Source organism: Oryctolagus cuniculus, chromosome 3 (assembly GCF_964237555.1).
Source record: "Oryctolagus cuniculus chromosome 3, mOryCun1.1, whole genome shotgun sequence".
NCBI classification, from domain to species: Eukaryota; Metazoa; Chordata; class Mammalia; order Lagomorpha; family Leporidae; genus Oryctolagus; species Oryctolagus cuniculus.
The window spans coordinates 44,261,235-44,278,393 of NC_091434.1; the positions used below are offsets into that span (position 1 = coordinate 44,261,235).

Here is a 17,159-nt window from a genome sequence, read left to right on the forward strand (position 1 = left end):
AGATTCCCGACAATATGTTTTAGATTTCTAATTTCCTCTTCTTTTCTTTGGTTTGATTGTATACTTTCCTGTTCTCTGTCTTCTAAGTCCGATATTCTCTCTTCTGCTTCTCCCATTCTGTTTGTAAGGCTCTCTATTGTGTTTTTCATTTGATCTATTGAATTCTTCACTTCAGTCACTATCCCAGTTTCCTGTTGTACTAGTTGTTTCGTTTCATTTTGATTCCTCCTTAATATTTCATTTTCACGAGAGAGATTTTCTATCTTGTCCATTAAGGATTTCTGTAGTTCAAGAATTTGTTTTTGAGAACTTCTTAATGTTCTTATCAATTTTTTGAGATCTGCTTCTTGCATTTCTTCTATGTCATCATCCTCATAATCTTGAATTGGGGTGTCTTTTTCATTTGAGGGCTTCATGGTGACTTCCTTGTTTTTATTACCTTGGTTTTTGCATTTGTTATTTGTCATATTGGAGATATTTGGTTTCTTCACTGTGGTGCTTTTTCTTGTTATACTATGACTCTAGATTAAGTGGACTATCTGTTTTTGATGGAGCCTTAGGGCTTGAGATGGGTGTGGCCTGAGAGCTCTGTTTGGTGTGCCAAAGGTGACACTCCCAGGTTAGGCGTGGTAAACCTCTCTCTCTCTCTCTCTCTCTCTTTTTTTTGATTCAAAAGGGAAGTTATTCTGCACAGCTGAACGAAGTTGGAGGTAGTTAGCAGGCAAATGATATACCCACAGGAGCCAGAGATCAGAAGCTCTTTCCCAAGGACCACACAGGAAATCTGTTCGGCCCTTAGAGTGGGCTCAAATTCTCCTTCAGTCTCCCACTGGGTTGCCAAAGTTACGGAATTGTAGCGTCTCTGGAGAGTGCTCACGTGAATTCCGTGAGTTCTCTCCCCCACTGTCTCTTTTTTCACAGTCTCAGTTCAGTAGCACCATAAATTTACTAGGTCCTAATCTCCTGTTAATTCGCCCCACCCAGAGTCAGGTTTTACTGCTAGGCTCAGGGCCGGTGCAGACCTGAGGTCGCTCTGCTTATGACGTATGTCCAAGATGGCGCCTGCTCTTTGTCTTGCTCGCCCTTGAGAGGTGAGCAGAGAGAGAGAAACCCGTGTCCGTACCAGTCACCTTTTTTTTTTTTCCCTCTCTCTCTCTTCCAGTTAGCTTGGTGAAGTCCCCCCCGCCCCGGGGGTCGTTCCCTCTAGTCTCCTCTCTCCGCTTGCCTGCCGGTGTCTCAGGTTATTGAGGTTCGGCTCACCTCGCGTTCCAGCGCTGGTGTGTTGAGTCTGCCGCTGGTGTCCCGAACTGTGGGCTCCCACGCTCTCCACGCAGGTCTGCTCCCCTTCCAACGCCGATGTGTGGACTCAGAGCCCTGGACGTCCCAAGTCTCCCCGCTGTTGCACTCCCCTTCGAGCACTTGCGCGCAGACCCTGCAGCTTGCGCAGCTCAGTCCCGCGGCTCGGCTTCCGCGGCTCAGTCCTGCGGCTCGGTCCTGCGGCTCGGCTTTCGTGCGCGGTGGGCGACCTTGTTCTCCCAGTAGGTCCTCCGATTCACGCCCACTGGATCCAGAAGAGTTTTGTCTGCAATATTTTCCTGGTTCTTTTTTCTGAGGCTACCGTAACTCCCCTTTTATTAAACTAAATTTTCCCGGACTATCGGTGCGCGCCCTCACTATTCCGCCATCTTGGCTCCGCCCCCCCGCCTGATTTCTAAATACAGGTTGTAGGTAGGACTCCAAGGATTTGATGATGGATTAAATGTATGATGTGAGAAAAGTCATGAATAGCAACAGGGATTTTATATTGAACAATAGTGTTAATGTGATACCATTTTCTGAGTTCAGTGAAATATGAGGAAGTTATGGGTATATAGGTGTTTATTAACCAAGTCATATTTTTAACATGTTAAGTTGGAGGTATCAGATTTCTGAATGGACATAACTAAATAAAAATCAGATCTATGTATCAGGAATTTAGGATAAACATTAATTCTGGAGAGAGAAATTTGGGAGATTTCAGTGTATGGATATTTGAAATATTTGGGCTGAATGGAGTCAATTAGGAAGGAAACATAACTGACAACAGAAGGATGCCTGTCATATGAGGATCAAAAGATGAGAAGGAACAGGAAGAATACATTAAAAAGATCTATTGTACACAATGTGGGTATAGTCCATAACAATGTATTATATATACTGAAAAAGTGTTATGACACAAGAGGACCTGGAATAGAGTCCTTTCTAGCTAAGGGTTATCTAGATCTTGAAATAGGGGTCATGAGGGACAGTTTCAGGAGCTTGTGGAGCCACTATGGCAAAGGAAGACCAATGCAAGTTCCTAAAGGGAATTTGTTTTCCACAATCTCTTCTGGGTTCTAAAAATACTAACATTTACTGTTTTTATTTTCTTTAGATGAATACATATTTACAGCAGGATATTTCACACATTTAAGCATGCAAAAAAAGAGGATAACATTAACTGTTCCCCAAGAAATGTGTAAGAATGATAAAAACCCAAGAGTTTACATAAGGAAAAGGGGAGCCATGTAATGAGATACACAGGAACATTCAATTCTGTTGTTAACATTTTATTTCTAAGTATTTTGTACCGGTATATTTGTTATACTACTTACTTTAATACCTTATTTAGTATGTCTGAGAGCATTCATAATAAATGTTTTAAAGTGAAAAAAAAATTGATGAGAGTAGATTTTAAGCATTCTCACTACAAAAGAATAAGAAAAGAATTAGCACATGTTATTTAGCTTGACTTAGCATTCTGTATTATACAAATATCAAAATACCATGTGGTACACACATATAAAAATACCATAATTATATATGTATATTTTATTTGAAACTTTAAAAATATTTTTTATAAATTTCCAAAGTACAGCTTATGGATTACAGTGGCTTCCCCCCCCATAACTCCCTCTCACCTGCACCCCTCCCATCTCCTGCTCCCTCTCCCATTCCATTCACATCAATTTCAATTCTGTTTATATAAGAAGATCAATTTAGTATATATTAAGTAAAGATTTCAACAGTTTGCACCCACACTGAAACATAAAGTGAAAAATACTGTTTGAGTACTAGTTATAGCATTAAATCACAATGTACAGCACATTAAGGACAGAGATCCTACATGAGGAGTTAGTGCACAGTGTCTCCTGTTGTTGACTTAACAAATTGACACTCTTGTTTATGGCGCCAGTAATCACCCTAGGCTCTAGTCATGAGTTGCCAAGGCTATGGAAGCCTTTTGAGTTCACCAACTCTGATCTTATTTAGACAATGTCATAGTCAAAGTGGAAGTTCTCTCCTCCCTTCAGAGAAAGGTACCTCCTTCTTTGATGGCCTGTTCTTTCCACTGGGATCTCACTCACAGAGATCTTTCATTTAGGTCTTTTTTTCTTTTTTTGTCAGAGTGTCTTGGCTTTCCATGCTTAAAATACTCTTATGGGCTCTTCAGCCAGATCCACTTGCTTTAAGGGCTGATTCTGAGGCCAGAGTGCTATTTAGAACATCTGCCATTCTATGAGTCTGCTGTGTATCCCACTTCCCATGTTGGACTGTTCTCTTCCTTTTTAATTCTACCAGTTAGTATTAGCAGTCACTATTCTTGTTTATGTGATCCCTTTGACTCTTTTTTTTTTTAATTTTTGACAGGCAGAGTGGACAGTGAGAGAGAGAGAGACAGAGAGAAAGGTCTTCCTTTTTGCCGTTGGTTCACCCTCCAATGGCTGCCACGGCCGGTGTGCTGGGGCCGGCGCACCTCACTGATCTGATGGCAGGAGCAAGGTGCTTATCCTGGTCTCCAATGGGTGCAGGGCCCAAGGACTTGGGCCACCCTCCACTGCACTCCCTGGCCACAGCAGAGAGCTGGCCTGGAAGAGGGGCAACCGGGACAGAATCTGGTGCCCCCACCGAGACTAGAACCCGGTGTGCCGGCGCCGCAAGGCGGAGGAATAGCCTAATGAGCTGTGGCGCCGGCCCCCTTTGACTCTTAATCCTTTCATTATGATCAATTGTGAACTGAAATTGATCACTTGGACTAGTGAGATGGCATTGGTACATGCCACCTTGATGGGATTGAACTTGAATACCCTGGCACATATCTAACTCTGCCCTTTGGGCAAGTCCGATTGAGCATGTCCCAAATTGTACATCTCCTCCCTCTCTTATTCCTACTCTTATATTTAACAGAGATTGCTTTTCAGTTAAATTTAAACAGAATAATTGTGTGTTGATCACAGAGTTCAACCAATAGTATTAAGTAGAAAAAAAAATACTAAAAGTGATAAAGTATTAAGTTGTTCATCAACAGTCAGGAAAAGGGCTGATCACTGTTTATCATAGTGTCCATTTCACTTCAAAAGATTTCCTTTTTGGTGCTTGGTTAGTTGTCACCAATCAGGGAGACCATATGATATTTGTCCCTTAGGGACTCGCTTAATTCACTCATCATGATGTGTTCCAGATTCCTCCATTTTGTTGCAAATGACCGGATTTCATTTTTTTTTTACTGCTGTATAGTATTCTATAGAGTACATGTCCCGTAATTTCTTTATCCAGTCTACTGTTGATGGGCATTTAGGTTGATTCCAGGTCTTAGCTATTGTGAATTGAGGTGCAATAAACATTAATGTGCAGACAGCTTTTTTGTTTGCCAATTTCATTTCCTTTGGGTAAATTCCAAGGAGGGGGATGGCTGGGTTGAACGGTAGGGTTATATTCAGGTGTCTGAGGAATCTCCATACTGACTTCCATAGTGGCTTAACCAGTTTGCATTCCCGCCAACAGTGGGTTAGTGTCCCTTTTTTCCCACATCCTCGCCAGCATCTGTTGTTGGTAGATTTCTGAATGTGAGCCATTCTAACCGGGGTGACGTGAAACCTCATTGTGGTTTTGATTTGCATTTACCTAATGTCTAGTGATCCTGAACATTTTTTCATGTGTCTGTTGGCCATTTGGATTTCCTCTTTTGAAAAATGTCTGTTGAGGTCCTTGGCCCATCTCTTAAGTGGGTTGGTTGGTTGGTTGGTTGTTGTGGAGTTTCTTGATTTCTTTGTAGATTCTGGTTATCAACCCTTTATCTGTTGCATAGTATGCAAATATTTTTTCCCATTCTGTCGGTTGCCTCTTCACTTTCCTGACTCTTTCTTTTGCCATACAAAAACTTCTCAATACAAATAAATTTTAAAAAGAAGGAATTAGCAATGGAAATTTAGAAAAAATGTTCACTGTGTTAGGAGTAGCAAAAAAAAAAATTCTTGAAATTGAGTGAAGAGAGTGCTCATGGAGATAATGATCAACTATGTCTTAACACTCCTAGGGGATTGAGTAAAATGAGACCCAAGAGTTCACCACCACATGACTTGGCATTATTGGGGTATTCAGAGCCTCCGTTGAGAGTGGTGTATTAGGAACAGAAACCTCATGGGAGAACATTCAGGAAAAACTGGGGCAGAAAAATGGAAATGTAGCTGGAAGGAATGTAGGATTGAGATTGTTTCAGGGGGCCAGCGTTTTGGCACAGCAGGTTAATCCTCGGCCTGCGATGCTGGCATCTCAAATGGGTGCCGGTTCTAGTCCTGGCTGCCCCTAATCCACTTCAGCTCTCTGCTATGGCCTGGGGAAGCAGTTAAGATGGCCCAGATGCTTGGGCCCTTGCACCCGAATGGGAGACCAGGAGGAAGCTCCTGGCTCCTGGCTCCGGATTGGCACAGCTCCGGCTGTTGTGGCCATCTGGGGAGTGGGCCTACAGACTGAAGACTTTGCTCTCTGTCTTTCCCTCTCACTGTCTGTAACTCTACCTCTCAAATAAATAAATAAAATCTTTAAAAAAAAAAAAGATTGTTTCAGATGACAGTTACTGTAGCATACTTGCATGGCAGTGAAAAGAATTCACAGAGTAGGAAAAAATGATGCATGAGAGAAAGTTTCAAGTTGCAGGGGCAAAAACAATGTCCTTTAATAGATAAGTAAGAAGTTCATTAAATCCCAATCAACATAAAGACAGTAAATGCACATATGAGGTAAACAGAAAACAGAGAAAAAATACAGAAAAATTTAAAACTAAGAGAAAAGACAGATAAAGTATTAATGAGAGACATACTGAAAATAGCCTTCTCATTATTTTGGAGAAGAAAACTGGGGTGATAATGGAGAGACTGTGAAAAGTATTTATAAATATAGAATACTCTGATGCAAGTAATTTATCTTCATTTAATAGATTTTATTTATTTATTTATTTATTTTTGACAGGCAGAGTGGACAGTGAGAGAGAGAGACAGAGAGAAAGGTCTTCCTTTTGTCGTTGGTTCACCCTCCAATGGCCACCACAGCCGGCGCGCTGCGGCTGGCGCACCGTGCTGATCCGATGGCAGGAGCCAGGTGCTTTTTCCTGGTCTCCCATGGGGTGCAGGGCCCAAGGACTTGGGCCATCCTCCACTGCACTCCCTGGCCACAGCAGAGAGCTGGCCTGGAAGAGGGGCAACCGGGACAGAATCTGGTGCCCCCACCGAGACTAGAACCCGGTGTGCCGGCGCCGCAAGGCGGAGGATTAGCCTAGTGAGATGTGGCGCCGGCCCATTTAATAGATTTAACATTAACTTGATTATTCTCTGTGTGGGAAAAAACACAACATAAATGAAGTCCTCATCTATACAATTGCACGAAAGTGGCACATCACTATTTCAGAGTTTTTAGGGTTTCACATCTCAACTCAAAACATACTAGTTTTCTTATATCTCAATTTTTTTTGTTTTCAGATTTTCTATGCTTTTATTTTTCCCCAAAGAAACTGTTTATTTAATGAGTACACATTTCATAAGTACAACTTTAGTAATATTGTGATTCTTAGATGTAAATGTCTTAGAACAATGCTTAGCACACAATGCAATCAAAATGTACTGTACTCAGCATGAAGAATCATGAATGTTATTGGTTTAATTGCATCATCCTCCCTCCAAACTCATAATTTGAAGTCTTAATCCTCAGTGTATCTGAATGTGAATGTATTTGGAGATAGGGTTTCTAAGGGATATGATTCAATTAAACTGAGAAAATCATGGTTGACCATAATCCAGTGTGGCCAGTACCTTTATAACAAGAGGAGATTTGACAAGAGGAAGATGGTAGAAAACCCAGGGGAAAGATTGCCCTTTACAAGTCCAGGAGAAAGTAGAAACCAACCCAGCTAACACCTTGATCTCAAACTGTGAGAAATAGGTTTCTGTTGTTTAAGTCCTTCAGTCTGTAGTACTTGTAATGGCAGCCCTAGCAAACTAATATAATGCATTAATTTATAAGCTTTTTTTGGTTCTAAGTATTCAAAATCTGCTTTTAGACACATCTTACTTTAGATGAGCCACATTCCAAGTGGTCAACATCTGTGGGAGCTAGTGGATTGCTTTGGATAGTGCAGCTCTAAGAATAGAGGAGTAGCAGGTATAAGGAACAGCTACTTTCTGTAGGTATAAGGGAGTGTGCTCAAGGAGAAAACTTGAGAAAGCCATAGCTTGCCGGCAGCTTAGTTGAGACCTCAGTGGAGATAGTATTGCTGTGGTCCACTGGGTGGCAGAGAGACTTTCTGGGGTGTTTCAGGCCTGGGCAGGGAGATGAAAACCATGGCCTGGGATGCTGAAAGTTTGAAAAGAAGTCTCCCTCTGTGGTGTCACTGGAACTGGTGGAAAGCTAGTTTCACAGGAATGCCAGTGAAACTTGGAGGGTATCTGCCATTAGGTGAGCCATGTACTATAGTGGGGGAAGGTGCCCATACAAGGATGCTGACTACTGGCAGCCACACCATGGGAGGAATGAAAAATGGCACTATAACCAGAAAGAAAACTGCTTCCTTTCATACTGTTCCTTCAGTATCCTTTGTAACATTATGCCAATTGGCATAGAGGAAATGTTTTAGAGTCTTGTCAAATATCTGAAAGAGGAGCAAAATGCATAGATTCAGAGCTGAGAGACAGTTGTTGGCAACTGCCCAAAAAAAACAACTCACATTATGTACTTTGTAGATCAAAACACTGTTATCTTTAACAGAGGTGCTTCTTACCTAGGTGAAATTTCTTCCGAAGAATTATTCTCCACTGCAAAGGGAGTTGCAGTCCTTTTCTCTCAAAGATTCTGCTAAAAAGTACAAATAGTACCTATGGCAACTTAAATGTTAACTGTTAAACATTTTCATCTTAGGAAGTGGGTGATTCTGGGAAAAAATGCAATTTTAGCTATGGGGAAATGAAATGGGCTGAGTAAACTTTGGACACAAGTTAGATTCAAATAAATTCTCAGAAGGTATAACTCATTCCTCGTTGACTTGTCTTGGCACGCTTGCCAAAGACAAAAAAATCAATTGCCCATAAATTTAGGGCAAAAAATCAATTGCCCTTCCTTTGATCTATATGTTTTTCCTTTTGTTAGTACCAAGAAGTCTTCATTACTTAATTTTTTAGTAACTCGTGAAATCTGAAAATGTGACTCTTCAAACTTTGTTCTTCTTTTGCAATAGTGTTTGGCTGTTTGGGTTCTGTATTTTTCCTTGTGGACTTTCTGGTTGATTTGTTAATTTCTACCAAAAAAAAAAAAGACAGCTGAAATTTTGATAGAAATTTTGGTAAATCCATAGGTAATTTTAGGAGAATATTGCATCTTAACAATATTCATCTTTCAATCCAGGAACATGGAATGTTTTGTGATTTTAAGGTATTCTTTGATTTCTTCCAATGATATGTTATAGCTTTCATCATACAAGTCTTGCACTTAATTTGTTAAATTTATTTCTAAGTATTCCATTCCTTTTCCTGAGATTGTAAGTGGAATTGTTTATTAATTTCAACTTTGGGTTGTCCCTTCCTAGTGTCTAGAAATGCATACGGTTTTTGTGTCTTGATCTTGTATCCTGACACCTTGTTGGACTCATTCATTAGTTCCAATAACTTCTTGGTGAATTACCTAGGATTTTCTATATACAAGACCATATTATATAGAGTGTATGTTTTAGAATACTTTTAGATGATATATGTTTTACTTTACACTGTAGAATTTGTGAATAAATTTTAACATTAACAGGACAAACAGTTTTATCATATTTTTCATGCAGGATAAATCAGCCAGCAAAGAAAAATCCAAGGCACCAGTACGATTTGTACCACAGTCATCTAAGGTAATTTACCAATATGACATATCTTACTGCTTTTTATAATTATGTTGTTGACTGGTTTTAAAATCTTGAAAATGAGTAACTACATTTTTTTATTTTGAATTTTGTGCTCCATTTGATTCTTTCTAGTGGAGAAAGTCTATGAGGTATGCATATTATGAAAAATTACTATATGGTTAAAAATTACTGTAAACTAGAATTGCCTAATATTTACAGAATATTTGATTATTCTGAATTAGGTAATTGTCAAAATGGCCTAGCAGAAGGAATATCAGTATGGGAGCCAGAAAATGAGTATGGATTTAAGTTTTGACAGATGGCCATGTGACTTTTGGGGAGTCATTTAACTTCTCTTGCCTCAAATTCTGAGTTTGAAAATCAGGAGAGTTAATATGATGATTTCTGAGGAGATGACCCTTCCAATACTACAATGCCGTGCTATAAAAGATTTCATACATCTTGTCATCCCTTTTCATTATTTTGACCATGAATTATTTCTTGTGGCCACAAATAGATATTTTGAGTTGATAAAGTGCTGGACAAGTTTGCATTTACTGTAATAAGATTTTCTCCCTAGTAATTATGTTGAGTTTAATTCCATTCACTGATATTATATCTGGAAGTTGAGTTTAAGCATAATTGCAATGCAAGCATAATTTGCCCTGAAATATATTTTAAAAGCTCAGAGTGAACTCTATAATGGAATTTCATTGCAGCATTCAGAGACAATGCTCAATAATTTGAAATCAGAAATTCTGCTTAAAAAACCTGAATAAAATTTTTAGTGAATGTTCTTGAACATTTGAATGTATGTGTTTTAGTGGTGACCATATGGTGTGATAATATCAAGATTATTACATCAAATTCTATAAAATAGAATCACAGAATCATTTTCCGGCTTTTTAAATAACTACCGTAAGTTTTTCTAGTTAATAAATCAAATAAGTGAAATGAAATAGATATTTTTCTAGATTGTCATTTAAAGTATATAAATGTATTTACTGCATAAATATTCAGTGCCTGAGATGAGTAATCCATTCCCACCAACAAAGGCATGTAGTTGTCTAAAATACTTTTATTGGCTGATTTAAAACTATTCACTCAGTTCATATTCTGCTATATATTTCTGATTTTCTTCTGAATTCTTTAACTCTTACGTCTTTTAAGAGAAATCATATTTTAAAGAGATTTAAAAATAATTTATTGATTTAAGCATTTTCCTTTCTAAAAGGATCTATTTGTATATTTGAAAGATTTATTAAGGGAGGGAGGGAAGGAAGAAAGGATGAAGGAGGGATGGAGGGAGGGAGGAAGAGAGAGAGAGAGATCTTCCACTCACTGATTCACTCCCCAAATAGCCACAACAGCCAGGGCTGGGCCAGGCTGAAGCAAGGAGCCAGGAGCCAGGAAAATTATCTGGGTCTCCTATGTAGGCGGCAGGGGCCCAAGCACTTGGGCCCTCTTCCACTGCTTTTCCTGGGCCATTAGCAGGGATCTGGATCCAAAGTGGAGCAGACTGAACATGAACCTGGGTCCATATGGGATACAGGCATCACATGCAGCAGCTTTACCCACTATGCCACAACACCAGCCCCTGATTTAAGTATTTTCATTTGAAGATTAAAGTTTACATTTGGATGAAAGTTCTTTATGAGAAATTAAGACCTAGAGTGATTTTCTTTACAGACCCTTCTAGAGATGAGCCCTGTAGTTGCAATCAAGTTGATCCAGGACTGGTGGCTTCTAACCTCTGTGAGCTGGGGACCTGCTTTTTACCCCTTCTGCAAACCTCACTCAGCACTTCCATGAATCTTAATCCTTTATAGAACTAGATGAGACTGAAATAATGGAATGGCAGGTAGATGGATGGGAGAGCACTGATTTTTCATTTGTCTTAACTTGTTTTCCTGTGAAAAGAGAGCCTGAGAAAAGGATTTGTATATAGCTAGTTTATTTTGAAGGTGACCTGAGGAGACACAGTAAGGGATTTGGGAGAATAAAGCTATGAAGAAAAACTCATACACGCATGGGCTCTTAAGTTGGTTGTTATAGAAGGTAACTAGGATAATCCTACCATGGCCTTATGAGCATATAGAATGCTACCTGTATTTGCTGCATGAGGCGGATTCAGGAATACCATTTATCATCTTTCATCTTGCATGCTCCTAGGGATTTTAACTCCCACACTCTCTGGCTGCTCATGTGTATGGGCAGAGTGAGCTATTCCTAGAGTCCTGTGCTATGGCAATGGAGGTGCTCCCCCACAGGAAGAAAAATGCATTTCCTTGAGGTATAACACTCATTGCTATATTAGGTGAAGCCAACACATAACTGCTCCTCTCTGTGATGTCTGGAATTAGAGGTGAGGCCAGGAGGATGTGATATGTGGTGAGCCATATAGTTAGCTACATGATATTTTGGTTTATATGTGACTACTCTTTTTGGTTAGTCAGAGAACCACTATTTGTAAAATAATCTACAAAATATAATATATTCTTCACTACTGCATAAGAAGGTAACATTAAGGTCCTTACCACCCTTCTCTACCAAAAGTGCTGATAAGACTGGGGGAAATCGTTCAGCAGGCATAATAGGCATCCTAAGAAGTTGGATAAGTAGGGAGTTTGTGGAGGAGGCTGAAGCTGAGTAGGCATTTTGGATATTTGTAGAGGACCCATTACAATACATCTCATTTGAATTACATCTGTATCTGGTATGAAAATTCTGGGACACTTGTATTGTACCTCCAAGAGCCTTTCCCTTAAGCATTTATAACTGTATTTTTATCAGGCCTTTGCTATACTCTCATTCTCCTCAAATGGAAGCCTTCAACTTTGAGAACACCTGTCCCATCTTTTAGCATGAAAAATGCTCATATTTCCCTGGCAGCAGGTAGTCCACTGGGAATTGTAGAACACAGAGCCATTTGGGCTATGTTATTGGCTATGTAGGAAACATTCACTAATTTGGTTCTGTGTCTTCAGAAGTACTTTGCAAAGTTGAGTTCCTTCCTTCCTTCCCTCACTTCTCTGTCCTCTTTCCCTTTCTCTCTTCCTTCTATCCCTCCCTCTCTGCTTTTCCTCTCTGCCTCCCTCCATCCCTCCAATCCTTCCCATCCTTCCTCCCCTTCCTTCCCCTCTGTGCTCCCCACTCTTCCCCCCTCCCTCCTTTCCTTCATTTTGTTGTATCTTTTTTAGAGATTGGCTCACCTTTTATTAATTCCCTAAGATGAAGTTAAAATTATTTTAATGTAAGTTTATCCAGCTTTGCAAGTCTGGATTAGTACATGGAGGTGAAAGGGGATGAGGGGTAAGAAGAACAGAATAAGGTAGATGCACACACAGATTATATTTCAGAAAGAATTTAAATGTTAAATACTACATATATTCAAAGGAGATTACCTGCAGTTGGCATTAAGAAAGAAAATCTAAATTTTTTTATCTGGCCTTGAAGAAATGCCCAGAAATTAACAGGAAGATAGAGGGGAATATTGTTGTTGACTCTGTTAGTTGAGGTAATTAATATTAGCAAGCATAAGAGACAGACCTCCAAATCTCAGAGATGTAGCCCAGCAAAGGTTACTCTTTGCTCCTGTGAAGTCTGATGTGGTCAGTAGTTCATCTTAGAGCTCTGCCTTTGGGAACACTGTCGACAGTGCTTCCTCTGACCTTGATAAAATTCCTCCTATGGAATTATTCTTTACTGCAAAGGAGGTAGCAGCACTTTTCTGTTAAAGGTGCTACTAAAAACTCTGGCTGTTAATTGAACTTGAGGGTGCATTAACCTGAATGCATTGTCACCTTAGGGAGTGGACCATTGTGATCTGTCAATATGGACAAAAATTATATTTTAGCAGTGGAGAGAAGCAGAGCTCAACGAAGTCCCAGTCACTAACTAGGCTGACATAAATTCTCAGAAGAAAGGGCCATAAATAAAATACTTTGCACACTTTTGAAAGCTTTCTGATAAGTACTTTATTTCCTTACTCTAAAGAAAACAATTTTAATATATGTAAGAATTTAAAAACAGTAGAGGATGAATATGCTTGCATGTGCTTTACTTTATAGTAGAAAATCTAAAATTTGGCTGAGTGAATCAATTTTAGCATTAACAGAATAAAAAGGTTTTTACTTTTCATGCAGGGTAAATCATCCAGCAAAGAAAAATCCAAGGCACTAGCAAGAGCTTTACCACAGTTGTCTACGGTAATTTACCTATACATTCTATTGAAGATTTTTGCCTTTTTAAGAATGCTTATTATTAGTTTTCCAACTTGAAAATAAGTAAGTGCATTTCTGATTTTGAATTTTATGCTCTGTTTAATTATTTTCTTAAGGGAGAGTTAGAGAGGGAGAGAGAGAGATTTTCCATTCACTGATTCACTCCCCAAATGCTGCAAGGCTGGAGCTAGAGCAGGCCGAAGCCAGGAGCCAGGAGCTTCTTCCAGGTCTCCCACATGAGGGCAGGAGCCTAAGGATTTGGGCAATCTTTCCCAGGCACATTATTAGGGAGCTGGATCAGAAGTGGTGCAACTAGGACTTGAATCGTAGCCCATATGGGATGCTGCATTGCAGGTGAAGGCTTAACATGTCATGCCACAATGTTGGCCCTTATTGGATTCTTTTCTAATGGAAAAATTCTGTAAAGTGTATATTATGAAGCATGCCTTCTTATTAAAATAACTCCAAGCTATAATTGTTTAATATTTATGGGATATGAGTACTCTGAATGAAATAATTTTCAAGATGGACTAGCGGAAGGAATTTCAGTGTGGGATCCAGGAAATGAGAGTTTGGGTTTACGTTTTGTCACATGGTTCTGCATATGGAGTCATTTACTTCTCTGACCTTCAGATTCTGTGCTTGAAAATCAGAGAGTTAATTTGATGATTTCTGAGGAGATGGCTCTTCCAGTACTACTGTGCTGTGCTACAAAAGACTGGATACATCTTGTTACCCATTTTCAGTATTTTGACCATAACTTATTTTCCTGTGGCCATGAATAGGCATTTTCAGTTGAGGGTGATGGACAAGTTTTCATTTACTGTAATAAGATTTACTGTCTAGCAGTTATGATGAGTTTAATGCCATTGAGTTACACTCATGTGACTTCTGGAAGTTGAGCTTAAGTGGTATTGTAGTGCAAACACTGTTTTTTTTTTTTTTTTTAATTGTGATTACCATTTTAAGTATATAGTTCAGTGCCACTTGGTACATTTGCACTGTTGTGTAACCATCATTACCACCCATCTCCAGAATCTTTTCATCTTCCCAAAATGACATTATGTATACATCAAATGGTAACTACTCAATTTTCTTCTCCTGATCCCTGGCCAAAAATAAACAAAATTCTACTTTTTGTCTTTATGAAGTTGACTAATCTAGACACCTTCTATAAATGGAATCATAAACAATATTTGTCGTTTTTGTGTCTGGCTTATTTTAATTTTTTAAGGTTCATCTAAAGCATTATTTGTTTTGGAATATAATTTTAAAACTCAGAAAAAAATTATATAATTGAAGTTATATAACTTTACACAGAGACAATTCTGATAATTTGAATTTAAGGACATTTTCATTTAGAAACTAGAATTAATATTCTTAGATAAGTTATCTTGAATGTTTAAAAATAAACATTTTAATTGAAAATATAGTTCTGTTATTAATGCCTTATCATATCACGTCTATAGAACTGAGCTGTAACATTTTCCCTAGTACTAAAATCTATGTTAAGCTTTCTAGTTTAGAAGACAAGATTTTGAGGTGGGTGTTGTCATGTAGCAGGTCAAGCTACTGTTTGGGCTGCCTACATCCCTTATAGGAGTAAGCTACCTCTGCTTCCCATCCAGCTTGCTGCTAATGTGTACCCTTTAAGGTGGCAGATAATAGCTCAAGAACTTGGTCCCTGCCACCCACCTGTGAAACCAGGATGAAGTTTCTGGCTTCTGGCTTCCAACTGGTCCAGTTCCAGATGTTGCAAGCATTTGGGGGAAATGACTCAGTGCGTGGAAAATTTTTCTTTGAACCAAAACTCTCTTCTTGCTCTTTAAAAGAAATAAAAACAAGCAAATAAACTTTAAAAAAAATAAAAGACAAACTCCTAAAATGGAATATTTTACTCTCTCTTTCAGCATTGAAAACATTTTAAATCTGAAAAATTGTCCTTACTTTGTTGTGTCTGTCTTATTAGTATGCAGATTTAGAAACATAAACTTAATTTAAATTTACTTATTGAATGTCTGTGGCTGAGATTAATAATAATCTTTTCATGTCAATGAAGCATATAATTGTTTCAAATGCTTTAGTTGGCTAATTTGAACCTTATTTTGTGTTCATATTTGTCCATATTATGCATTTTTTCCTTCAGCATTCTTGAGTTTTATGAATTTTAGCAGAAATTGGTATTTTAGAAAATAATCCATTGATTTTTCTTAAAAAAAAACTATTTTCATTTGAATATTGAGGTTTACAGTTGGAAAAGCAGTAATTATAAGGCCTGGGATGGTTTTCATTTGTAGACCTTCTTGCTTCTAGAGATGACCTCTGTAGCTGAAATCAAGTTGATAACTAACTGGTAGCTAGCTCCCAGCCTCTGATCTGAAGACCTGGTTCTGCACCTGTTCTGCATGCCTAACTTAGCTCTTTCACAAAGCCTAAATCTTTAATGGCACAAGATGAGAATGGGAAAATTGGAAGGGCAAGTAGAACGATGGAAGAGCATTGACTTATAAATTGTCTTGGCCTGTTTTCCTATGAAAGAAGTTAATACTGAAACAAGGACTTACATGCAGGATGTTTATTTGGGAAGCAAGAATAAGGAATTAGAATAAAACCAACAAGAAGAATCCAGTACATACATGGACTATCAGGGTGGTCTGGTTCTCAAAGGAAGAAATAGACTAAATCATAAGAATTTTTAAAAATGCATAGATATTTCTTTTAAATCCACCTGATTGGGATTATTGAAGAACTTTAGACTCTAGCAATAGTGAGTCTGTGTTCTGGTATTGGAGTGATTTGACAGAGCCAATTAGTTGCTGCCCTTTTCTAAGATGTGGGTGCTCTCCTGTCTGCCATAGTTCCCATCACACAGTGTTGTTCCCTCAGCATGTACCCTGAGTATCAGTTACATATCATCAGTAGTCTTCTCAAGATGTATAAGCATTAAGAATCTGTGAATGCTTCCTAAGTGATGGAATCAATTCCAGGGCAGTTCAAAACTGTGAAAACAGGAAAGACCTCTTGGAGCTGGATGCAGAGGGAATTGATTAGCCCTGGAAACCAGTGAAGAGTGCTTCTTGTTAAAATAGAAAGCTTAGAGATAGGTACCAAAATCTGAGGGTGAAAAGATTCTCTGAAATGAATACCCCAGTTTTAGGTTTCTGAAACTAGCATCAAGGCTCTTAGTAATTTCTCCCAAATAGTGAACACCACATCCATTCACAGGTTGAAGAACATTGAGTGGTTTTGCCTTCTTTTCAGTTGTCTTGATTTTAGAAAATGTTTTTATTTATAACTATGTATACATATCATGGAAAAAGTTTTTTCTGACATTTTTTATTCATTTAAAATTATCCTTTAGGTGAGTACAAAGCCCCAGTGGCAGCAGGCAGCTCCATCATTCCATTTGAATGTAAAGCAGGATGAGGAGATTCCAGAACAATTTAGTGTTAAGAATGAGCAATCATATGGTAAGAACTTTAATATTCAATGCTAGGAAATATTAAGGAAAATTTTAAATTAAGGAAATTTTCTACAGAAAAAAGTATAACATGTAGTTCATAGAGTAATAAAATCATATAACCTAAATTACATTTATGTCAAGTAGAAAATTTTCTCCTAAACATTCATTCTCTCTCAGAAAACAATTGTTTCTAGTTCTTAGTTATTTCAGGCTCTTGGAACTGCTGTAAGAATCAAAATTTTAGGAACTGGGATGTTTAGCATAAAATTTTGATTTATTATAGTTTGAATTTACCTCTCACCAA

At 38.4% G+C, this 17,159-nt stretch overlaps 1 protein-coding gene across 1 annotated transcript in view; it reads left to right on the top strand.

Annotated features, from left to right (window-relative positions):
- Positions 1–17,159, top strand: part of DNAH7 (dynein axonemal heavy chain 7) — a gene marked incomplete in the record, with an annotated part of 367,056 nt that overhangs the window by 18,657 nt on the left and 331,240 nt on the right. The window contains 3 exon segments of the mRNA XM_070070446.1: positions 9,113–9,175; positions 13,315–13,377; positions 16,754–16,862. Coding sequence (XP_069926547.1) covers positions 9,113–9,175; positions 13,315–13,377; positions 16,754–16,862 — 235 coding nt within the window.